The 26990-nt window shown below is 36.5% G+C and overlaps 1 protein-coding gene across 10 annotated transcripts in view; it reads right to left on the reverse strand.

Moving 5' to 3' along the window:
• GALNT13 (polypeptide N-acetylgalactosaminyltransferase 13) overlaps positions 1-26990 on the reverse strand; it is a 952843-nt gene that overhangs the window by 12826 nt on the left and 913027 nt on the right. For 9 of the 10 annotated variants that reach the window (XM_055572535.1, XM_055572532.1, XM_055572531.1 and 6 more), the window contains one exon: positions 1551-1685. The exons of the other annotated variant lie outside the window; for it this stretch is intronic. In XM_055572535.1, coding sequence (XP_055428510.1) covers positions 1551-1685 — 135 coding nt within the window. The remainder of the gene's footprint in view (positions 1-1550; positions 1686-26990) is intronic. 10 annotated transcript variants of the gene reach the window in all.

The raw sequence follows: 26990 nt of genomic DNA on the forward strand, positions 1-26990 counted from the left end.
AAAGTTTAAAGATTTGATGTGGTATTGTGAAATTCTATACTCATTCATCTTACAAAAAATATATATATTCATTTCCCCCTTAATATATGCTAGAAGTTGGTTTTTTAGCACAAACCCCATAAAATCCTAGTTTCCTAGTGAAAACTAAGGAACAACAAAAGCTTTTATTTTAAAACTTGCAGCATTTCTCCTTTATTTGTACTTTTAATCTGTATTTTTTCTTGTTGAAGAGGTTAGAGGCTCAGAGTCCAGAATTATCCACGTGCATTATTGGAGTACATACCATCAATCCCCACCCAATCTTGAAGGTTGGTGATAGATGGTAACAGTTGAAGAGAAAAACTTGGTGGTCAGACAGAGAAGATGAATAACATATTAGGAAGACAAAAGAATCCAAGTGGAACACACTGGTGAGATATAGGAAGGATTCAAGGTGTCTGTCTTTAATAATGTTCCAGAAGAAAAATATTTGATGTGTAAGGAGCTTGATAATTTTGTATAAATTTTAGAGCCTAATATCAAATCTACATAACTAGTTTCAAATCACATCAGAATTCATTGTTTTCCTGATATTCCACTTAAGAAACTACATCTTACAAATTAAATTGTCATTCAAAAAGTGTTTAAAAAGAAGACCTTGTTAAAATATCAACAATACCAACAATCTGTAGTTTGCTTTTTAAAATGTTACTCCTGCAGAGCAGTACAGGCTTGCATAGAACACTGCATTTGTGAAATTCATTCACCTCTGTTGTATTATTTATCTTGTAAGAATAAAATTTACTTATCTTTAAATAAGTCACCAACCATTTAATGATGTGAGAAATGTAGCAGAGGTAACCAGTTAATTTTGCTAAGCAAAGAGAACTGAAAGAAATGCAGCTGTTTCCATTCCAGCTTCCTTATGCAGAGGAAAATATTTCTTTTTTATTAGCTCCATCTGATGGTTGATCTGGTTTTTACACACTGCCTGGCTATAAATTCCCAACAGTAATTTTATTGTTTTCTGTCCCTCTCTTCTATTATGAAAATGTGCTATATTGTAAAGATACTCCTTAGCTGAGAATGTACATAATTAATTTATTGAATTCTGCAAATATTTATTAATATAAAGAATATTCATGCTAATCTTGTAGCTTTTTTCTTTTTCTTTTAAGTTGAGAAGCATAAATATCACAGATTACATTAGTGTAAAAGCTAACATTTGAAAATATTATTGATATTGTCCTGTATGCACATCTTCATAGAGGACATGCAAACCTCTTAGAGGGGCATGGCCCATCCATTACCTAATTTATGTTGAGCATGTTTGTGGTGATAACAAATTTTAAGCACATAAAAATGGCTATTTTCCTCATTCATATTTTATACTAATGGCGTAGTTCTGTAAAAACCTGTTTGTATGATATACCATCCTAACGTTTTCAGCTGTGAGCATGAGTGCTTGAAAGTGCAGTTCTTTCAATGCCGAGAAAGTTAGCTTGAAGGATCACTATTTGAAATACATGACTGAGTCTAGCATTAAATAAGAAGTTAAGAAAATACTGTACCTCAGCATCATACTCCCATAACTGATTTCCTCTCATATGGTGGCATTTTAACATGATTACAGGTCCATTGAGTCTAGAAACATCTAAGCACAAGTCATCGGTTCGGATTTCTTTGTCAGCAGTATAAGAAAATACCTGCAAATATAAAAGGCAGCTAATAAAATAAATCTGCTATACTGCAACATTTTTTAAAAGAGATATTATCTGTGGAAGCTTTCATATCATATAAACTTGTGCTTTCAAATGATCTCTGCTATGTGATCTTGAGAAAGCTAGTTCATCTCTCTGTGTTCTTTTCCTCAAATACAAAATACGTACCATGTCATGTGTGTTTTAAGGTTTTTATGAACTCTCAGTTTAACAAACTAAATTATTATTGTTATTTTTGTAATTCTGACTTGTTTTATTTTTTCCCTTTTATGTTTGTAAAATTGAATAGTTGATTTACAATGTTGTGTTAGTTTCAGGTGTGCAGCACAGTGGTGTGTGTGTGTGTGTGTGTGTATTCTTTCCCATTATAGGTTGTGACATATTGAGTATTATTCCCTAGTAGGTCTGTCTTGATTATCTCTTTTGTATATAGTAGTGTATATGTTAACCCAGACTCCTAATTTATCCCTCTTTCCCACCCCATCTCTTTCGTCTTTGTTAACAGAAGTTTGTTTTCTATGTCTGTGAGTCTGTTTTGGTTTGGTCATTTGTATCATGTTTTAGATTCCACGTTATAAGTGATGTATGTTAATTGTTTGTCTGGCTTCCTTTGTGGCTCAGCTGGTAAGAATCTGCCTGCAATGCAGGAGACCTAAATTCGATTCCTGTGTTGGGAAGATCCCCTGGAGGAAGGAAAGGCTACCCACTCCAGTATTCTGGCCTGGAGAATTCATGGACTGTGTATAGTCCATGGGGTCACAAAGAGTCAGACACGACTGAGCGACTTTCATTTTTGTCTGATGTACTTCACTTAGTATGATGATCTCTGGGTCCATCCATGTTGCTGCAAATGACATTATTTCATTCTTTTTTTTATGACCGAGTAATATTCCTCTGTATATATTCATATACTGCATCCTTTTTACCCATTCCTCTGTCAGTGGACATTTAGGCTGCTTCCAAGTCTTGGCTGTTGTAAATAGTGCTGCAGTGAACATTGGGGTGCATGTATCTTTTCCAGTAGAGTTTTCATCTTTTCTGGGTATGTGTCCAGGAGTGGGACTGCTGGATCATGTGATAGCTCTACTTTTAGGTTTTAAAGGCGCTTCCATACTGTTCTCCATAGTGGTAGTATCCATTTACATTCCCATCAACAGTGTATGAGGGTTCCTTTTTCTCCACCTTCTGTCCAGCCCGCACTTTTCAAAAACTTTTCAAGTTTTTGATGATGGCCATCCTGACTAGTGTAAGATGATATACCTCGTTGTAGTTTTAATTTGCATTTATCTCATGATTATGCATCTTTTCATGTGCCCTCTCGGAGAAGGCAATGGCACCCCACTCCAGTACTCTTGCCTGGAAAATCCCATGGGTGGAGGAGCCTGGCAGGCTGCAGTCCATGGGGTCGCTAAGAGTTGGACACGACTGAGCGACTTCACTTTCACTTTTCACTTTCATGCATTGGAGAAGGAAATGGCAACCCACTCCAGTGTTCTTGCCTGGAGAATCCCAGGGATGGGGGAGCCTGGTGGGCTGCTGTCTGTGGGATCGCACAGAGGTGGACATGACTGAAGTGACTTAGCAGCAGCAGCATGTGCCCTTTGGCCATGTGAATGTCTTCTTTGGAGAAATATCTATTTAGATCTTCCTCCCATTTTTTGATTGGACTGTTTCTTTTTTTGATATTGAGCTATAAGAACTGTTTACATATTTTAGGAATTAATCTCTTGTTGGTCTCATTGTATGCAAATATTTTCTCCCATTCTATAGGTTGTCTTTTTGTTTTATGATTTCCTTTGATGTGCAAAAGTTTTTAAGTTTAACTACGTCCCATTTGTTTATGGATTCAGAAAGGTATTGCTATGATTTATGTGCTCTGCCTACATTTTCCTCTAAAGTTTTATAGTACCCAGTTTTACATTTCGGTGTTTAATCCATTTTGAGTTTAATTTTGTGTGTGGTGTTAGACAATGTTAACTATACCTTATTATTTGTTTGTATTTGTTTTCCTGCACTGTATTTGCCTTATAAAGCTTATACAACAGGCTCAGTAAAGTAAAGTTTGTAAACTACATGGAGCTCCATAAAGGACAGTCCTTGTTCCCACTACCATATGACCAATTCCCGAAGTCTAGAGACAATGATGTTTTTTCATCAATTTCCTTTCCATAACGCAAGTACATCACATATATGTATGTGTTTAGTCACCAAGTCGTGTCCAACTCTATATGACCCCGCGGACTTCACATTACATACATTTCCCTGTATATCACATACATTTTATTAAGTATTGTCAGTGGATTTCTGAAGGTTGTAGAATTAGCTCTAGAGATTTCTGTAAAGGCAGGGTCTATGTTTATGTTTTTCATGTGGTTTTGGCTGGGCTTGACTATAATTCTTCTCAAAATACCTAAGAAATGTCAAGGCAGATGGTAGACTCATTGTTAACTAATTGAAAATGATATTATAATAATGTATATTATTTTGTTCCTAGTGTGAACTATTATAACATTGATTATTAAAGTTTCATGAGGTTTATTAAGTACATAATTATAAAAGTTTTCTTCTGTTATGATAAGCATGCTTCAGTATTCTGTAGGTATTTATTTATTTTTTTTGGCAAAGAGGGAGTATGAGGAGGAAGTTCATTTCAAGGTCTTTTCATTTCCCAAAGCAATGTGATGAAATCTAAGGAAGTCAGCTCTACAGATCACTTATAAACTGAGTCCTAGTCTGTAAATTGACTAAGTTAGTCTTGAAATGGTTACCTCTACAGAACTGCTACTCAGGGCTTCCAGGAAAGTCACAGGTACTGATAAGAGGAAGATGTAAAGTCAGTGATGGAATCCGAGTACCCTATTAAATAAGCCAACATCTTAAAAGGAAAATTTTCACAAAGCTTATACATTCTGTTTAACAATATAAAAACTTGGGCCATATATACAGTTCATTTACTTGAACAATATAAGTTATATTATAGATTTTATGTATTAAATTCAGAAAAAAATTTCCTGTCTTTGAAGTGTCATGTATATGTGTATACTTTTTAAAGTTTATCCTTTTCATGGGAAAATAAGCAACTAAAAGAACAAATGAAACACACATGGGAGAAGTATTTTCCCAAATATGATTAGTATTTTTACTATAGTTACAAACATATTAAATAAATGAGTCTGGTAGTATACATTTCTAGAGAGTAATTTTTAGAGAAATATCTTTTGCCCACTACAGGATTATTTCAATGCAAAGGGTAATTTTCCACTTTGAAGCTGCTTTATTTTAGTTGTATACAGATGGTAATATAAATGGAAACACCAAAGCATCCATATTCACCATGAATTTTGCATAATGAGCATAATCACAGCCTGAGGAACAATTCTCCTTGGGTCTCTCATGATAGTTTGGAAATTTTATTGAAAGTTCTAGAGAGAAATCTGCAAAACTGTCTTTGTTCCTCAATTCTAATTTTGATTCATTTTGGTCAATTAATAGATATGTAATTTACATTGCAATTAAGAAATATATCTATAGAATACTATCCGACCCTGTATGATAAATGTATCTTTCTTTGGATTTGCAATTGAAAAAAAAAATTAACTGATGCATGTACAAGCCACTGCAATTGCTGGCAAACACTGCAAGTTAGAAACAGCAAGCAGTGATTCTCCCTTGAAGGTTTCTGAAAGAATATGCTCCTTCTGACACCTTGATTTCAGATTCCCACCTGAACACTGAATCAATGAATTTTTGTTGTTTAAGCCATCTAAGTTTGTGATGGTTTGCTATAGCAGTTTGAGGAAACTGATACACTTCCTAATTCCTAATGCTGGTGGAAGTTTTTAAAAGTAATGTGATTAGTTTTCAAAATTGTCCTTGCAGATTTTGGATATGAAAGTTAGACTTTAGGTTTCACATCTATTGTATCTTGATTTCTAGGCTTAAAATTGTAATATCCAGTTATACTTTCAAAAAGCATGAGCGTATTTTCATAATCATTTTTCTACTTAAATATTATCTTTGTAAAATTCTTTACTGTGACTAGATGATTTTCTTGCTTTTATGTATACTTTATTGAGGTTAGATTGATTTCTGTCTTTGAATTGACACACTCAAATGAGTTTAGAAATAACTCCCAACATATAAAAGATGATAGCAAAGTCCATTCTCAGTTCCTTTTAATCTTAATATTTTTCCAGAAAAGGTAAACTTTTTCATTATATCACACTTGCATGCAGTTTGTTCTGGATTGTTCTTTTTGGAAAGTATGATCAAAGGCATTTTATGATTCTTCAAATATCTAAAATTATAACAACATTTAAACATTTTTTTAAGGATTGTGTAATAATTGCCTAAAATAGTCTACAATAAATTAGTTTTAGTTCACACAATGGAAAGAATGTCTGTCTCTCTCTCTCTCTCTATATATATATATATTATAAATTATATCTTGCCTGAAACCCTAATGTTGTATAGCTACTTCCTACAAACAACTCATTTCTTTATCCCTTTGAAAGACTGTAAATAGCACAAGTAGCCTTTCACAAAATGTTGTGGAACAGTCCAAGTTGCAAACCAAGGACACTGTGTTCTGTGTTACTGGGACCTGGACCACTTCTTCGGCAAGAGATTTGGGGACTAAACGCCCTCTGCTGGCTTTATCTTGGGATAGGGTTTCTTTCCCTTAATCCTTAAAGAAACATTTGGCCAAAAAATATGTGTTTATCAAAAGGCTCACATGTGTATTTGATTCAGATTTATTAAATATATTGGTTGTGATTTTTCTATATTTAGTTTTGAATTTATAAAATACTTTTCCAGATGAGTTCCTCAGGACAACATTTACTGTAAAAGTTCAGTTTAAAGAGACTCTGTCACATTATGGTAACTGCTTCACTTTCTATATGAAGAAACTGAGGTCCAATAAGGAGCTTCCCTGGTAGCTCGGCTGGTAAAGAATCCATCTGCAATGCAGGAGATCATGGCTCGATTCCTGGGTCAGGAAGATCACCTGGAGAAAGCATAGGCTACCGATTCCTGTATTCTTGGACTTCTCTGGTGGTTCAGTCAGTAAAGAATCTGCCTGCAATGCAGGAGACCTAAGTTTGATCCCTGGGTTGGGAAGATCCCCTGGAGGAGGGCATGGCAACCGACTCCAGTATTCTTGCCTGGAGAATCCCCATGGACAGAGGAGCCTGGCAGGCTACAGTTCATGGGGTTGCAAAGAGTTGAACACAACTGAGTGACTGCACACACACACACACACACACACACACACACACACACAGAGGAAGTCAATAAAGTTACAGGGTTTGCACAATTTTCCAAAGCTTCTTAGTGACAGAGGTCTCTCCGGACCCCAGGCTTATTGCTGCTATTCTTTTACTTGACTATACTGCCCTTTACATACCAATTTTAGAGCTTTGGGGCCTCTGGGAATCTATTTAGGTGTTTGAAATACAGACAATTCAAGGAATCTGTTAAGCCATCCAGAAGGGCAAATTATAAGAAAGTAAACATAGGTTTTTTTTCCCTCCTCATTCTGTAAAAATGTAGCCCAGGAAATAACAAAAGAAAATTGTTTAGCAATAAAAATTCGACATTTAACAATGTGTGTGTGTTTTTTGGTGTGATCCATTTTAAAGTCTTTATTGAATTTGCTACATTATTGGTTCTGTTGTTCTATGTGTTTTTTTTTTTTTTTTTTTTTTTTTGGCTGTGAGGCCTGTAGGATCTTGGCTTGCCAACCAGGATCGAATCACATCCCCTGCAGTGTAAGGCAAAGCGCTGGACTACCTGGGAAGTCCCTAGCAGCGTGGTTTATTTTTTTAACATGTTCTCTCTTACTGTATGTCACATCTTCCTGATACTAGCATGGAGAATGCATGGGTGGAATTGAATTTATCAATGGAGATGCCAAGCACAGAGGCTTTTGCTTTCAGATGAAAGATTTTTTCTGTCTTAATTTCAGACTCTATTTATAGCCTTTTAGCTCAATGATTTGTGCAGAGGAGGTTAAGGAGATGTAGGTAGCTTCTAGCTGTGTACTCTTATCTTACATGCCTACATGATATCTATGGTCTTTTACAGTTTTAATGCTGTAAAAGACTGCTGTTAAAAACATGAGCTGGGTGTGTATCTCAAGTTCAGTATTACCAGTCTCTCCTCAATATCACTTCTGAAGTCTTAACTCTTTCCTCTTTGACTTCAATATAACTGTATATAACAATTTGGTAGTTGCTTATTTGTGCTCAGCAAGTCACCTCATTCTTGCATTCCTGACCTGGTGTATGCTGATTGTATTATTAGACTATCCATTCCACTTTTCCAGGAAAAGACCACCCCCTTAAAATCTTAGTACATTCTTCACTTTCTTAATATAGCAGAACAGCATAACACTGTGGTCTTTAGAAAATGACAAAGACCTGAGTTTGACCTTCCTCCATATTCTTCAAGAAAATTAGACATACCAAGGGAATATTTCATGCAAAGATGGACACAATAAAGGACAGAGACAGTATGAACTGAATAGAAGCAGATGATATTAAGAAGAGGTGGCAAGAATGGACAGAAGAATTATACAAAAAATATCTTAATGACCCAGATAACTAAAATGGTGTGGTCACTCATGTAGAGCTAGACATCCAGGAGTGCAGTCAAGTGGATTTAGAAAGCATTACTACAGACAAAGCTAGTGGAGGTGAGGGATTCCAGCTGAGCTATTTCAGACCCTAAAAGATGGTGCTATTAAAGTGCTGCACTCAGTGTACCAGCAAATTTGCAAAACTCAGCAGTGGCCACAGGACTAGAAAAGGTCAGTTTTCATTCCAATGCAAAGAAGGGCAATGCCAAAGAATGTTCAAACTACCGCACAGTTGTACTCATTTCACATGACGGAAAAATAATGCTCAAAATCCTTCAAGCTACATATCAACAGTATGTGAACCAAAAACTTTCAGATTTATAAGATGGATTTAGATAAGGCAGAGGAACCAGAGATCAAATTGCCAACATCCATTGGATCATAGAAAAAGCAAGAGAATTGCAGAAAAATACCTACATCTGTTTCACTGACTACTCTATTGACTTTGAGTGTATCACAACAAACTGTGGAAAATTCTTAAAGAGATGGGAATACCAGACCACCTTAGCTGCCTCCTGATAAACCTGTATGCTGGTCAAGAAGCAACAGTTAGAACCAGACATGGAACAACAGACTGGTTCCAAATTGAGAAAGGAGTACATCAAGGCTGTATATTGTCAACTGACTTATTTAACTTACATGCAGTGTACATCATGCAAAATGCTGAGCTGGATGAATCACAAACTGGATTCCTGATCACCAGGAGAAATATCAATAACCTCAGATATGCAGATGACACCACCCTTATGGCAGAAAGTGAAAAGGAACTTTTCACATCAAGTGAAAGAGTCTCTTGATGAAGGTGAAAGAGGAGAGTAATAAATCTGGCTCAAAACTCAACATTCAAAAAACTTAGATCATGGCATCTGGTCCCATCACTTTATGGCAAATAGATGAGGAAAATATGGAAACAGTGACAGACTTTATTTTCTTGGGCTTCAAAATCACTGTGGATGGTGACTGCAGCCATGAAATAAAAAAAATGCTTGTTCCTTGGAAGAAAAGCTATGACAAAACTAGACAGCATATTAAAAAGCAGAAACATTGTTGCTTTGCTGACAAAGGTCCATATAGGCAAAGCTATGGTCTTTCCAGTAGTCACAGATGTGAGTTGGACCATTAAGAAAGCTAAGGACTGAAGAATTGATGCTTTTGAATTGTGGTGTTGGAGAATACTCTTGAGAATCCCTTGGACTGCAAGATCAAATCAGTCAGTCCTAGAGAAATCAACCCTGAATATTTATTGGAAGGACCGATGCTGAAGCTGAAGCTCCAACACTTTGGCCACCTGATGCGAAGAACTGACTCATCAGCAAAGACCCTGATGCTGGGAAAGATCGAAGGCTGGAGGAGAAGGGGACAACAGAGTACAAGATGGTTGGATGGCATCATCAACTAAATGGACATGATTTTGAGCAAACTCCAGGATATGGTGAACAGCAGGGAGGATTGGTGTTCTGCAGACCATGGGGTAGCAAAGAATTGGACAGGACTGAGCAGCTGAACAACAACAACAAAGAATTACTGTGAAACTTTGACAAAATCTTAGCTTCCTTATCTGGAAAAAGGGATAAAAAAGGGATATTTCTTGGGCTTTTTCAACGGTTGAGTGAAGTAATTCATCTAAAATCTAAATACAGTACTAAACCCAGGTGATATCTCAGTATTAGTTATTATCTGTGCAAAATCCAGGCATATTATTTACATTTGATTACATTTGTCTCATCTTTATTTTTTAAACCTTGCTTTCCCAATAGTAATACTAGAGATATATTTTGAATACCTGTGGAAACAATTCTAAGAGAAGAGTATGTGTCCAGTAATTACTTGCTGAATAAATGAAAGCAGTTTGTCTTTAGAGTTCTCTAGTCCACTCTGTGGAAAACAGAGCAAGAGATTAAGGTAATATAATAAGCAGAATGCACTAATACAATAAGAAAATGTGACTGATGTTTCTCTTTTCTTTCTACTTCATTGTTTCCTGGTGTTAAAGTTTATGTATGTTTAATACTTACTCTGCCTTGAAGGGTTTTAAAGGACATCTACAATCAGGATTCTATACTCAAATATTATCCAAATATTTACTCATATTCTATTATTGTAATATTGAATATAAATTGCAAATTTAAGCCTAAGAGGAATCCTTCCAAAAGATACAATAGATAATACTTGAAGTGCAGAGACTGTTTTCTGTGTGACTGTGGTAGATTCTTGTCCCATGGTATACATGCCCTGTATAACACCCTCTATATATTTACATTTATAACACTGACTTAAATGTCAGTGAGACTGTGTTTATGATAAGAAAGTCACTTCATAATTACATTAGACTTTGTCTTTGCAGTCTGACAAAGATGAGATCTCAGACCTCTAACTTCAAGGAACTGAAATCTGCCAGTTATCAGGAATCTTGGAAGAGGAACTGGAGCCTTCAGTAAGATCACTGCTGTGGCCAACACCTTTAGTTCAGTCCTATGAGACTCTCAGCAGAGAACCCAGCCATGCTGCACCTGAATTTCTGCCCTGTGGCACTGTGAGGTAATACTTTTGTGTTGTTGTAATCCACTTAATTTGTAGTAATTTGTTACGCAACAATAGAATATGAAGAGAGTGACCATCAAGGTAAACGAGATACATGAAAAAACTAAATTCCTATCACCATGAGGAACACTTTTCTCCTGTGCTACGTCTGTATTATTTATTCATTCAGTAATTAATCCATCTATTTAGTCAACTAATACTTTTGAGAATGTTAAAGGTTTCAGGCTTTATCCGAATTATACAGGCCCTTCATGAAACTTTGAATTTGATACACAGACATACAAGTGAGAGCCAAGATTTCTTTAAGAGTTTCCTTCACTCTTCCTACCTACTTGAACTCTGTTCTTGGTGTCCTCATTGTATTTTCTGTAACAAATTGGCTGTGTGAATTCTTGGATGGGATTGTCTTCAGTTATGGGCTGCTGCTGCTGCTAAGTCGCTTCAGTCGTGTCCGACTCTGTGCGACCCCATAGACGTCTGGCAGCCCACCAGGCTCCCCTGTCCCTGGGATTCTCCAGGCAAGAACACTGGAGTGGGTTGCCATTTCCTTCTCCAGTGCATGAAAGTGAAAAGTGAAAGTGAAGTCGCTCAGTTGTGTCCGACTCTCAGCGACCCCATGGACTGCAGCCTACCAGGCTCCTCCAACCATGGGATTTTCCAGGCAAGAGTACTGGAGTGGTTTAATACATACTTTGTCTTTATGAGGGCTTCCCTCATAGCTCAGATGGTGAAAGAATCCACCCGCAATGCAGGAGACCCCAGTTTGATTCCTGGGTTGGGAAGATCTGCTGGAGAAGGGATAGGCTACCCAGTCCAGTATTCTTGGGCTTCCCTTGTGGCTCAGCTGGTAAAGAATCTGCCTGCAATGTGGGAGACCTGGGTTCGATCCCTGGGTTGGAAAGATCCTCTGGTGCCGGGAGCCGGCATATTGCATATTGAGTGCATATTGCATATTGAGTGCAGCACTTTCCACAGCATCATCTTTCAGGATCTGGAATAGCTCAACTGGAATTCTATCACTGCCGTGAGCCAGCGTGAGGAGCTCCACCCATAGCTCCACCCATGACAAAGGTCATGAGGAAGGAGGCTCGGCATAGGCAAAGGCGGGATCGAGCCTCAGGAGTCCCCCTGGAAATTCTCGAGCATCTACCCCCAAAACCAGAGTCTGCCTACTTTCTGCTTTGTGCTCTCACCTACACCTCTGACTTTAAGGGGGGCTGTCCCCCACTACCTCTCTCTGAAAAAAAGAGTTAACTTACAGCTCCAGTTAATAATTCCTGGGTGTGACAGTGTTTCAACCTACAAACTCCTTTGGAAATCCTCTAGCCTGCCTGAATAGGTTTTTGCGGCCACATGTGATTGCTCAGAGCCTCCCAACTGTGAGAGGCATGAGATGTTTTAAACTGTCTAAATACAGATTCCTTTGAGCAGTTAAAAGATTGATTAGAAATTGTATTGGTGAAGGGATTTTCACTTGTTGGGCCAATGTTTGCTGCTGAGTTTCCATATCCCTTACCTGCTGTGTCCCTGGCAGTGTATTGATTAATATAATTGGTGTAAATAGTAGCTTTAATGTTTGTAACCTGGGACCCTTGAGTTAATTCTTTTTCTTGTTATAGCCCACCACACCTTTGGTCTGTAGGAATGCAACTTTATCTAATGCTTTTGGAGGGTGGCTCCTGACCAATCACCTTTAGAGAAAAATAAGTTTTCTGAAGAAAGGGTCTTAAAATGTTAATAGGCCTCTGGGCCAGAAGATGATGCAAATCACCTAAGCTTTTGCGTATAAGTTTGCAGGAAGAAGGCCTGGCTTGCTGCATGACTCTACCCCTTCCCCCATTATCCTCTATGCATAACTTAAGGTATAAAAACTACTTTGGAAAATAAAGTGCGGGCCTTGTTCACCGAAACTTGGTCTCCCCATGTCGTTCTTTCTCTCACCTTCTGGTTGAATTATTCAGCCTCTTTTCTCCACTGAATTTCCTCACTGAGCTATCCTTATTTCAGCCTCTTTTCTTCACTGAATTTTCCTACTGAGCTATCCTTATTCTATTACTCTTTATATCCTTAATTAACGTTTAATTAAGCAGTTGTTTCCTGATCCTCGCCGACGCCGTCCCCGCTTCGAATTCCCTGGATCCACCGGGGCTGGACCCCGGCACTCTGGAGAAGGGAAAGGCTACCCACTCCAGTACTCTGGCCTAGAGAATTCCATGGACTGTTTAGTCCATGGGGTCACAAAGAGTTGGACACAACTGAGCAACTTTCACTTCACTTTGCCTTTATGACTGTATCACTACTTGGAATGGTGGAGAATCAAGATAGCTAGTCTTTAAGGTTCTTACTCATTTATGTCTGTGAATGTAAATAAACATAGCAGCAATAATGTCATTCACATGACAAACATGCACACACACATATGTATATATAGATTATATATTCATTTTAGTATTTGTTTTATTAGCCCCAAATTAATCATAAGGGATTTTGTGATATCATCTATGAATACATTTTTACTGATATTTAATATAATTTCAAGGCCTTTTCACATACATTGTGTTATTTAGATACTTGCTATAACTCTGGTATGTGGCACATAATTAGAGAAAAATGATTAAGTATATTAAAATGTCTCAAAAGGCAAATTATAATATCCTTAAGATAGCACAAAGATAGTTTTATTGGGTATCTGCTATAACTGCTTCTTACCCACACAGGTAAAACTACCTTTAGTTTAAATTAGACATAATTAAAAAAAAATTCACCTTCATATTATTACCAAAACATTTGCACTGAATCAAATAATACTGAATTTTTCTAGGTGATTTTAAGCTTAAAGAAATCCTACTTATGACAGTTCATCATTGCTACCAACTAAGATCAGTTTGGCTAAATTAAGATGTAGTTTGGCTTCCTCCAGAAGCTGATGTTGAACAAGGATTCAAGTGCAAGTAATTTACTATGTAGATGATCCCAAGAAATATGGGTTGGAATGCAGGGAAGGCATAGCAGCCAATAAAGGGTACATTACAAATTATTTACACTATAGGTAGCTGGAACTTAATCCTGTTGGGAAACTCGGGCAACCAGATAAAACAAGCTTCAGATTCAGTTCCCTGGAAGAGTGAAGAAGCTGAGATAATTATACCACCTGCCCTCCACTTTTGCCTGAGGTGTACTTCCAGGGAGTAGAGTTGATTAATTCCCCAGGTGTGACAAGGTGGGCAGAATAGCCTCTGGCAGAGAAAACTATCAGGCAAGGCGACAGATTCTGGTCTTTTGAATGTCAGCCTAGAAGCAGGTGGAAGGAGAGAAAGCAGACATTTCAGGATAACCTGCCATGTATGTGGCAAGATAGCAGTCATATTAAATATTAGGATATTAAGTATGATGTGGGCTTCTACCTGGCGCACTGGTAAAGAATCTGCCTTCCAGTGCGGAAGACGCAGACTTGATCCCTGGTCAGGAAGATCCTGTGGAGTAGGAAATGGCAACCCACTCCATTATTTTTGCCTGGAAAATTCCATGAACAGAGGAGCCTGGTGGGCTACAGTCCATGGGATAGCAAAGAGTCTGACATGACTGAGCGACTAAGCATAAAGACACATAAATATGATACAGCACATATTATAAATTATATGTTTCTTTAATAACTTTTCAGGGTTAGTATTATAATTTTACTTTTTAAAATAAGGAATATGAGGTTTGAAAAGGTTAGGTAAATTCCAAGTCATTCATTTTGCAAGTGGGAGAATATGTCTTTGAACTGTGGTCTGTCAGACCTCATATATCCCATGTTCTTTCCACATAGTTAATATTTTGCTTCTGGGATATTTTAAAAATTAAACTCCAATCTTTATTCAGCTTTCACAGGGTTTTCCTTAAAGTTCCCATATGATCCTATGCTCGCTTTTCCAGCACCCAATCCAGGATACCACATTACACGTTGCCATCATATCTCCTTAGTCAGCTCTGACGGCTGCTGAGACTTTAACCTATTTGATGACTGACAGTTATGAGGAGCACTAGTTAGGTATTTTGTGGAGTGCACCTCAGTTTGGGTTTGTCTAATGTTCACCTCATGATTTGATTGGGGTTATAGGTTTTTTGGGGAAGATCACAAAAGTGAAATACCATTCTCCTCAGTTTTTATCAAGGGTTCTTGGTATTAACATGACTCACAGCATAGAACCTTGAATACTAACCTAAGATAGCATTTGGCAGGTTTCTCCACTGGAAAGTCAGTACCAAGCCCTTCTGTATTCTACTCTTTAAAAGCAAGTCATTAAGCACAATGCACACACAACTGGGGAGGAGAGATAAATCCCATATTCTAGAGCAGGGATTGTCTCCATAAACTATTTGGAACTCTTTATAGTAGATCTTAGAGATCAATATTAACATGTCTCTAAAAACCTCAGTCTAAAACCAGGGCCATGTCTTTAAATTAGATTTATATGTAATGCATTAAGATTCTTATAGTAAAAAATATATCCAGCTTATAGGCTCCTTGTTTCACTCACTGAATGAACAGAAGATCTCTGTAGTGGCAAATTGTAATGTGATAATTTTCACCACTTAGAAATGGCACTTGGTGTCATCAGCATGTAAGATGTGAATTGAACATTGGTCCTTGTGACCTCCAGATACCACTTTAATCCTTCTTTGGTGTTACAACAGCCAGGCAATGCACCTCTGAATTGGCAGGCTGCTCTGTTTTTGGAGGAGGCAGAGGGAAGTGTCTTTCAAACAATTTCTGCATAGCTCAGCCAGATAATGGAGAAGGCAATGGCACCCCACTCCAGTACTCTTGCATGGAGAATCCCATGGACCGAGGAGCCTGGTGGGCTGCAGTCCATGGGGTCGCTAAGAGTAGGACACAACTGAGCAACTTCACTTTCACTTTTCACTTTCATGCATTGGAGAAGGAAATGGCAACCCACTCCAGTGTTCTTGCCTGGAGAATCCCAAGGAGAGGGGAGCCTGGTGGGCTGCCGTCTATGGGGTCGCACAGAGTCGGACACGACTGAAGCGACTTAGCAGCAGCAGCCAGATAAACACATTTTACTTCTTTTAAATAGTAATTAAAAAAAACAACTCAAAATCTATTTAGAAAGTTAGCAACTAGAGAGAGAGAGTAGAAATATATCTGGTAGGTTTTCATTAGAAGACTAGGATTCTTTACTAGAAATTGGAGTAGACTCTAGGTTGTTTCCATGGTAACCTACCAAAGCCTTTTATCCTTTAATGAAAAGGTATCGTTTCTCTGCATACCACATGTAGCTTCCTGCTCAGTATTGGATCAAGTCCTTTTACAACAGAATAAAATAAATGAACTGACAAAAAGTTCTACAGTGTGGCTCTGCTTGTGGTGAAATTATTCTTGGTACTAAATAACAAGAAAAAAAGCCCTTTTCATTTTGGCCACATTCACCATGCCATTTTTAATAACAAAAGTACATTGCAAGTATTTCATGAGGTTGTATTAGAAATAGGTTACAAGCTATCCTTTGGCAACCTTTGCAGTCTGAAAGATTATTGCTCTTTTTGTCCCCTCGAGTCAAAATTTCCTTGCTTGACATTTACATTCTCTTAGGAGCTGAGCTCTACTACTAATAAAGCTTAATTTTCCACTCTGCCTTGTCCAGGCCTTCGACTCCATTAAGGCCAGTATCCTTGCTGTCCTTGCACACACTCCATTTTCTGTGCTCCCTGACAGCTTTGTGAAGCCTTTTAGACTCACCCCTGTCCTTATCAGATCTTTTTTTCTCTGAATGCCTTCTGTATAACAGTACAAATCTTCTTTGTTTCAAGAATCATTTTTTTGTATTCCCATTGGTATTGAGGGTTGGGATTCTCTGCCTATTTACTTATTTATATTTAATCTCATTGAAAAGTGGAAGTAGATTTAAACAGAATTTTACATACATATATATACACATGCATATTAATATATAGAGAGAGGTAAGAGACAACAGTCCACCTACATAAAAATATAAATATAATTTAAAAGGGGATGACAGAGGATGAAATGGCTGGATGGCATCACCGACTCGATGGACGTGAGTTTGAGTGAACTCTGGGAGTTGGTGATGGACAGGGAGGCCTGGCATGCTGCGATTCATGGGGTTGCAAAGAGTCAGACATGACTGAGTGACTGAACTGAACTGAATGACTTACATAAATTCAAACAGCTAGTAAGTGTCAGAACTCAAATTTATCTCATTCCAGAGCTCACGTTCTTATCACAATCCAAATAAAGCTGAAATAGCTAAAACAAAAAAATAAAAAATAAAAATACAGATATCACATTTTTTCTAAAAAAGTTTAAAGTCCAGCTTCTGCTTTGAAAGTACAGGTGGCACGGCCAAACAGAGGACAGTTATTACCTAGTTATATATTGAATAGCTATTGTTATGAAGCCTCGATGTAGTCACATTATTTTCTGTTGATTCTTGAACATTTTCTTGTAAATCAGATTAAACAAAGAAACCAAATACAGTATAACTACATAGTATTTTAATTGGTGTAATTGTTACCTCTTTAACAGTTTATTTTTCTCTCTTTTATTAGACTGCATTCCTCAGATTTTACTACTATGAAAAAGCACAAATTTCAGATGCTTTTAACAATGAAAGTTCTTGCTCAAGTTCCATCCTGCATGCTAAATTGCTTCAGTCATGTCTGACTCCGTGCGACCCTAGGGACTGTAGCCTGCCAGTCTCCTCTGTCCATGGAATTCTCCAGGCAAGAATACTGGAATGGGTTGCCATGTTCTGCTCCTGGGGATATTCCCAACCCAAGGATTGAACCCAAGTCTCAAATCTCCTGCATTGGCAGGCAAGTTCTTTACCACTAGCACCACCTGGGAATCCTCATGAAGAGCTTAAATAATACTAATAACTAAACCAACTTGTACTGATGATATATACTTCAATTTAGTGTAGGATGCAGTTAATCCTAGAAAAATAAAGAAAAAAATTATTTCATGCAAAGGTATACTTCCATAGATGTAAAACCAATAGTTTCTAAAGATGAGATTAGATTGTTAACTAGGAGAAATACCTAATAAAAATTAGAAATATTTGTTCTTCATAATTTATACAGAAAAGTGATGACAATGCCATGATATCTCAGATGTAACTGCTTTTTATTTAAACAAATAATATATATTGGGACCATTATATTATTTAGGCCAATAATTAGTGCCATTAAAATGTGGAAGATATTTTGTTGCTATCCTGTCACTATTGTTATATCTGCATTTCTAACAACAAGGCAAAATATATATGGGATATATAGTTAATCATGAACAAATGAAATATTTAAAACATTTTCTTTTCAGCCCTATAAGTTTATAAGCTTGCATTTGATTAGCCTCTCTGAGTTGTATGCAATAAAATCTTATATATGATGACTTCTTTTAAAAATTCATGAATATTCAGCAAAAAATGCCTTTAAATATTGGTGAGTATTAAGCAAAGAATGCCTTGAAAATCTTGGTGCTATTATACTTGATAATATATTACTGGATATTTTATTTGACTTGCACATTTGTCTACTTTTTTCCCTTTTCCTGAACTTTCTCTTCCTTGCATTGATTAGTCAGATATTTGAACATAAATTTCTCATCCAGTTTTATGTTATCTAAGCTTACTTGTGTTATCTTTTCTTTCCCCAAAACACAAGTTTTCATATTTGAAAGAAAAAAAATAACCCTGGGAATACCCTTACCCATTACTTTGTTTGAATACTGTAAGATTTTATTAACTAGGATATAATTGGGAAATACAGTAAGATAAAGAATATCTTAGGTATAAGAAAGCAAATAATCTTGAGTATAGATTCTTCTGGTGAATATGAAACTGGCCAACACTGTTAATTTAGAAACTACAGACATTATTTACCTTACTTAGAAACTAATAAAGTGGCCTTTTCTACTATAGTAAGCCAAGATAAAATTATTTTAGCTATTACAGATTGCTTCAAGTGGTAATTTAAAATAATTACTTTTATCTTCAGTAAAACTTATGCATGTACACTCTTTGAGGGAGAAGAGGGTATCATTCAAAGAACCTTAATATTCTTCATATATAGTAGATTTGTGCATTTAATCCATTGCATTTTTTAATAAACAAACTAAAATTTTGGCAGGAAAATGACTTGAACAAGAAAGCTCAGGTTAATGATTAAGGCAAGGGTGCTAAATCAAGAATTAGGCATAAGACAGGATAAAAAAACATTTGAAGACAAAATAGATAAAGGGATGAGGTTCAGAAGATTGGAAAAAAGTACAGAGGAGAAAGGTTCTGCTAGAACTAAATTGTTTAATGGAGACAGACCTAGCAGAAAGTCTGTAGTCTTGTGAAGTTAGCAGCAAGTCTGTAGTCCATCTCTAAGTAACAGGAGCTTCAGAAAAAATGCATAGTGGACTGAGGGAGCAGACTGATACTGCTAGTAGCAAAATATTTTTCTTTCAGTAGGTATTTCAACTAACAGTATACCCTTGTCAGTAAGAAAAGCTCTATTGGTGATATGCAATAGGAGAAGTATATATGCATGTGTGTGTGTGTATTTTTTTTGTATGTGTTCATTTTGTAAGATTATAGTAGTATTAAATTTTTTACTTTATGAAAATGTGTGATAGTTCACATTTTGAAGGACACTTTGCAAAATATTCTGTAAATGTCATTAATAAAATAGATACAAATTTATGTGAATTCTCCCAAAGATCTTAAAGCACTTTAATATTTAAATTTTATAGAATTTAATTTTAAGCACCTTAAAGCATGAGCTGATATTGATACACTTTAATTGATTAATAGATTATTTCTTTGTCCTTCTGTGTGCACAGACATACTTTGTCATCCATCGTCATTTCCTTATATGCCTTCCTAAAGATTGTTGTCTCCTCCAAGTTTAGTCCACTGTCTCTCCAGAATCAGGGTAGACAGTTTTATCGTCTCAACACCAGAAATAATTGAATCTTTTGGATGCTGATTTGTTTTTATATTATTGACCCAATGACTCATATAACCACTGTTGTACTTACAGCTAGAAAGCTTGGAGCCAAAGTTGTTGCTTATTTAAAGGAATGAAGGATTTCAGGTATTAATTTTAAGCACATTACAGTAAGACAGTAAAAGTGCTTTCTACATTGACTTGCATTGCCAATTTTTAGATAGCTTTTAAAAAAGTGTCATATGTGATAGATGTTATTATCTATCATTAAGTAGAAATACATAAAATTAGACTGTACAACACTTAGAGGAAAAGCTTTATCTAAGAAATAGATAATATTAGTGCTCATTTTTTTGAGAATATTAATAAAACAGTCTCACAATCTTTGAGTAACTCCACCGGGGAAGAAAAGGATTGAACACAACAGATTTTACATTTATTTCTGTGCCAGGAAACACTCTGAATAGGCAGAACTAGGTAAAATAAGATGATAAGTTTAAGTTCCTCTAAGTTTTAATTAACTCCAAGCTTACTAGATGTTTCTTTAATATTAATACAAAAATAAATATAATTTTTTGGATTAAGAAAATGTTACTTTTTGATTGCTCGGTTCTTGAATTAAGATTTGAAAAAAAACAGTTTTAAGACTTATGCATAATTTATTAACTATTAATGGAAAAGGATATAATTCAATATGTATTCACTTTTTTATATTTGAAAAACTTTATTAATATAGAGCTATTGACAATTTTATTTATTACTACAATTGCACTAAAATAGAACAGATACAAACTGAGGTTAAAATGGAATATCCAAAACCAAATTTTGTATATTTAAAATATTCTAAAATTGTAATTTAGAGCCATTCTTTGTACCTACCACTTGATTTCTTGAAGCAGCAATATAGAGTAGTATATGTCTATAACTTTGAGGAAGGTTTCTTATCTTAAATCTCTTCTCTGAAGGAATGGATTGCTTAAGAACACTGAGCTTGAGAGTTCTTGAAGTTGTGTTTGTGAGGACCCACGTTATTTCCCCAGGTCGGTAGGGGCCCAATATGCTACTGGAGATTGGTGGAGAAACAACTCCAGAAAAAATGAAGGGATGGAGCCAAAGCAAAAACAATACCCAGCTGTGGATGTGACTGGTGATAGAAGCAAGATCCAATGCTGTAAAGAGCAATATTGCATAGGAACCTGGAATATTAGGTCCACAAATCAAGGCAAATTGGAAGTGGTCAAACAGGAGATGGCAAGAGTGAACGTTGACATTCTAGGAATCCGTGAACTAAAATGGACTGGAATGGGTGAATTTAACACAGATGACCATTATATCTACTACTGTGGGCAAGAATCCCTTAGAAGAAATGGAGCAGCCATCATAGTCAAAAAAGAGTAAGAAATGCAGTACTTGGATGCAATCTCAAAAACAACAGAATGATCTCTGTTCGTTTCCAAGGCAAACCATTCAATATCACAGTAATCCAAGCCTATGCCCCAACCAGTAACACTGAAGAAGCTGAAGTTGAATGATTCTATGAAGACCTACAAGACCTTTTAGAACTAACAGCCAAAAAAGATGTCCTTTTCGTTTTAGGAGACTGGAATGCAAAAGTAGGAAGTCAAGAAACACCTGGAGTAACAGGCAAATTTGGCCTTGGAGTATGGAATGAAGCAGGGCAAAGGCTAATAGAATTTTGCCAAGAGAATGTACTGGTCATAGCAAACACCCTCTTTCAAAACACAAGAGGAGACTACACATGGACATCACCAGATGGTCAACACCAAAATCAGATTGATTATATTCTTTGCAGCCAAAGATGGAGAAGCTCTATACAGTTAGCAAAAACAAGACTGGGAGCTTACTGTGGCTCAGACCATGAACTCCTTATTGGCAAATTCAGACTGAAATTGAAGACAGTGGTGAAAACCACTAGACCATCCAGGTATGACCTAAATCAAATGCCTTATGATTATACAGTGGAAGTGACAAATAGATTTAAGGGACTAGATCTGATAGACAGAGTGCCTGATGAACTATGGATGGAGGTTCATGACATTGTACGGGAGACAGGGATCAAGATCATCCCCATGGAAAATAAATGCAAAAAAGCAAAATGGTTGTCTGAGGAGGCCTTACAAATAGCTGTGAAAAGAAGAGAAGCAAAAAGCGAAGGAGAAAAGGAAAGATATTCCCATTTGAAGGCAGAGTTCCAGAGAATAGCAAGGAGAGATAAGAAAGCCTTCCTCAGTGATCTATGCAAAGAAATAGAGGAAAAGAACAGAATGGGAAAGACTAGAGGTCTCTTCAAGAAAATTAGAGATACCAAGGGAACATTTCATGCAAAGATGGGCTCGATAAAGGACAGAAATGGACCTAACAGAAGCAGAGGGTATTAAGAGGTGGCAAGAATACACAGAAGAACTATACAAAAAAGATCTTCATGACCCAGATAATCATGATGGTGTGATTACTCACCTAGAGCCAGACATCCTGGAATGTGAAGTCAAGTGGGCCTTAGAAAGCATCACTATTGACAAAGCTGGTGGAGGTGATGAAATTCCAGGTGAGCTCTTTTAAATCCTAAAGAATGATGCTGTGAAAGTGCTGCACTCAATATGCCAGCAAATTTGGAAAACTCAGCAGTGGCCACAGGACTGGAAAACGTCAGTTTTCATTCCAATCCCAAAGAAAGGCAATGCCAAAGAATGTTCAAACTACGACACAATTGCACTCATCTCGCAGGATAGTAAAGTGATGCTCAAAATTCTCCAAGCCAGGCTTCAGCAATACATGAACTGTGAACGTCCATATGTTCGAGCTGGTTTTAGAAAAGGCAGAGGAACCAGAGATCAAATTGCCAACATCCGCTGGATCATCGAAAAAGCGAGAATTCCAGAAAAACATGTATTTCTGCTTTATTGACTATGCCAAAGCCTTTGACTGTGTGGATCGCAATAAACTGTGGAAAATTCTGAAAGAGATGGGAGTACCAGACCACCTGACCTGCCTCTTGAGAAACCTATATGCAGGTCAAGAAGCAACAGTTAGAACTGGACATGGAACAACAGACTGGTTCCAAATAGGAAAAAGAGTACGTCAAGGCTGTATATTGTCACCCTGCTTATTTAACTTATGTGCAGAGTACATCATGAGAAACACTGGGTTGGAAGAAGCACAAGCTAGAATCAAGATTATCAATATATCTTGATATAATATATCAATAATATTGATATATAATATCAATATATTTAATATTTAATATTAATATATTGATATGTAATGTTATCAATATATTGATATTTAATATCAATATATCAATATATAATATCAACATATTATATCAATAATATTATATCAATAAATATCAATAACCTCAGATATGCAGATGACACCACCCTTATGGCAGAAAGTGAAGAGGAACTAAAAAGCCTCTTGATGAAAGTGAAAGAGGAGAGTTAAAAATTTGGCTTAAAGCTCAACATTCAGAAAACGAAGATCATGGCATCTGGTCCCATCACTTCATGGGAAATAGATGGGGAAACAGTGGAAACAGTGTCAGACTTTATTTTTTTGGGCTCCAAAATCAGTCCAGATGGTGACTGCAGCCATGAAATTAAAAGCAGCTTACTCCTTGGAAGGAAAGTTGTGACCAACCTAGATAGCATATGAAAAAGCAGAGATGTTATTTTATCAACAAAGGTCCGTCTAGTCAAGGCTATGGTTTTTCCCGTGGTCATGTATGGATGTGAGAGTTGGACTGTGAAGAAAGGTGAGTGCTGAAGAATTAATGCTTTTGAACTGTGGTGTTGGAGAAGACTCTTGAGAGTCCCTTGGACTGCAAGGAGTTCCAACCAGTCCATTCTGAAGGAGATCAGTCCTGAGTGTTCACTGGAAGGACTGATGCTAAAGCTGAAACTCCAATACTTTGGCCACCTCATGCGAAGAGTTGACTCATTGGAAAAGACCCTAATCTGGGAGAGATTGGGGGCAGGAGGAGAAGGTGACAACAGAGGATGAGATGGTTGGATGGCACCACCGACTCAAGGGACATGAGTTTGAGTAAACTCCGAGAGTTCGTGATGTACAGGGAGGCCTGGCGTTCTGCGTTTCATGTGGTCGCAAAGAGTTGGACATGACTGAGCAACTGAACTGAACTGAACGTTATTTTCCTGTGGCTACTGAAACAAATTACCACAAACATGATGACCTAAAACAATGGTAATTTATTCCCTCACAGTTCTGGAGGTCAGGCATTTGAAATCAATTTCACTTCGTTGTGTTATGGTACCAGCAAGGCAGTGCTTTCTCTGGTGGCGCTAGGGGAGCGTCTGTACTTTGCCTCTTGTCGTTTCTGGCAACAGCCTAGCTTTTCTTGCTTGTGGCTACATCACTCCTATCTCTGCCTCCTTGGTCACATTTCTTTCTCCTCATCTGTGTGTCAAATTCCCCTCTGCTTTCCTCTCATATGCATACATGTGGTTGCACTGAGTGCCAACCACATAATTGAGACAATCTCCCTATATCATGATGCTTAACTTAATCACATCTGCAGGGTCTTCTGCCATATAACATTCACAGGTTCCAAGGCTTAGGATGTGGATCCCTTTGGAAGTCATTTTTCAGCCTACTACAGCTTCAGATCTAGGCATTTTCGTAAGAGCAGTTTCATCTGCCAGGAAGACTTTCCTTTATGTGGTTCTTCCAAAATTTGAAGTTATTTCTATGTTAATAGCAGGTCTTTGAGTAACTTTTAAATTTTTGTATGAATTTGTTTACCCATTCATTCTTTCAGTAAGCACTTATTACTATAGAAGGATTAAGAAAAGGAAATCAACTAATACTTGCTTCAAGAAGAATTTACCATTTGCTTTTGAAGGTAAGAACAAACATACATAATTGAATGAAAATATAAGAGCTCAAAGTAAGAGAAACATTGAGATATGATATATGAATAATTAAAACTGAGAAAAAGTTTAAAATATTGTGAGTTCAGAGAAAGGAAATACCAGTATGTATTGAAAATCAGAAAAAAATGAATTACTACATGGAGGATGGTGAAGTGGGACTAGATGAATGATATAAACTAGGAAATTATGTAAACTAGAATTTAGTTAGAAAAAATGGAGAAAGGTGATGTCAGGTGGGTAAAAGAAAAGGCAAAGATATGATTTTAAAAAATGGATAATGGTAACAATTTTTTAAAATGTCTGTTCTGGCTATACTCAATAGAGATGATAAAGTTAAGAGTCTATATGGGTGAGCAACAGGAGATAAAAATTTCAAAGGTAAGAAGGGATCAGACTATAGAGCTTTGGTAAAGAATTAATTTTACGTTGTAATAACTGGAGATATTAAAGATTTTTGTTTTCCCATTTGGCAATGATATTTTTGAAGGAGTCTCACTTCATTAGCGAATGAGATCGAGTAAATATGAGAAAAAGCTGGAGCTTTGCTAAAACTATTGTAATAAATCAAATATGAGGCAGTAAAGGCCCAGATTTGGAAAGTAGAATTATTAATAAAAGAATAGGTAAGAAGGACAAGTAGAGAGCATTCATAAGGCTTAGTGCTTAGTTTGAGAAGAGCAGGATATGAAAAGAAAAAAGAAGAAAATGTAAAAGACAGATGAATACAAAGACTGAAGAAAAAGGGCTTTGGATGAAAGGTGAGTTAATCATAGACATACTGAGTTTGAGGTTACAATTGGTCATTTAAGTAGAAATGTGCATCAATCAGTTTTAAGCAGTGGGTGTAAGCTTTTAGGAATTGGTATGACTTTGGAGCTTCCATAAAGGTAAATCTAAGAAGATTAATTTCCTGGGAAAATAGAATGAAAAGAATCAAGAATAACCAGAGTAGCATAGAAATAATGGTCTCACTGACTTGTTATGTATCCCAAAGTTTTTTGTTTTTTTTTTTTTGGATACAAAACTGATCCCATGATAGAAGGCCCTGCTGAGACTTACTTGAAAGGAAACTAACTCTTGTATTGATGGACTTGATGAACAGTATAGATCCTGCATGACCCACTGAAAAACGAGGTCAGTGTGAGATGTTTGTATATATTTTCTCCTACTAACATCATATACTAACCTCATCTAGAGTATCTGTACAGACTGGCACAACCACCTTTGTTGGGTGTTTGTCAATGAGTGCTTGAGTCAATTTGCCATTCCATCCTCAGTATCTTTTAGTCCCCTGATAGGAGACTGAGCCTACCAGACACAAGACAAGTTCTCCCAGCCAAGCATTAATGAGATTGAAAGGCTCTTGGAATAATCCCTAGTTCTACAGAAATTATAATAACTCTGCCCTCTTCTGGCTCACATGTGTCCAACTTATTTTAACATTTAATGGCCATTGTGGGATTTTACTTTGTGAAATCCCTGGTGAGTTTTAATTCTAGTATTCAGTTTACTAAAAGGGGACCAAATTATTATAGAAATGGCTTATAAGTAATTATAAGATGTAAACTTTACTTATAAAAATCTAATATTTAAAATGAATACATATCTCTTGAATGACTGTATCCATTACAATCCATGAGTACATTAGAAAGCATTACTAAAATAATTAAGTTTCTCTAGGAGAGGGTCTGTAATAAGAAGAGAATGATGTATTTGTTTACTATCAAAATTTGTAATGCACCTGTCATAATGTTGGATTCTTCTTAAGTATAAATAACAATTTTAGAGGAAGAGGAGACATTTGTATGAAAGTATGGATAATACCTAATGATCTCTTTATCTTGGCAGACAATATGGTTTTAATAAATGGCTAGCATAAGCTTCTCTAGACTTGCTACCTTGAAAAATGACTGAATCAAGTACTGCAATAAATTACACAGACTGTTTCCATGTGCTTTCTAGGTCTCTCCAAATGAGTGGCTCTAGGGAGAAAGAGAAACATTATATATGCATTTGCTAAAATGTGAGTGTTTTTCCATCACTTTATGTTCCTTGTATTTAAAAGGAATAAGTACAGTGTTTACAAAGGCTGCTTTTCTCCCTGTCTTTGATTTAAAGATATATTTTCAAAAATTTTATATTGATATTTTAACAAAGTAAAATGGCTAGTTTATAAATATTATATTAATCTACTTTGACTCACTTATATAAGTTTATATAAATTTTACTTAAAATTGT

This window comes from Bubalus kerabau, chromosome 3 (genome assembly GCF_029407905.1).
Source record: "Bubalus kerabau isolate K-KA32 ecotype Philippines breed swamp buffalo chromosome 3, PCC_UOA_SB_1v2, whole genome shotgun sequence".
Taxonomy (NCBI): domain Eukaryota; kingdom Metazoa; phylum Chordata; class Mammalia; order Artiodactyla; family Bovidae; genus Bubalus; species Bubalus kerabau.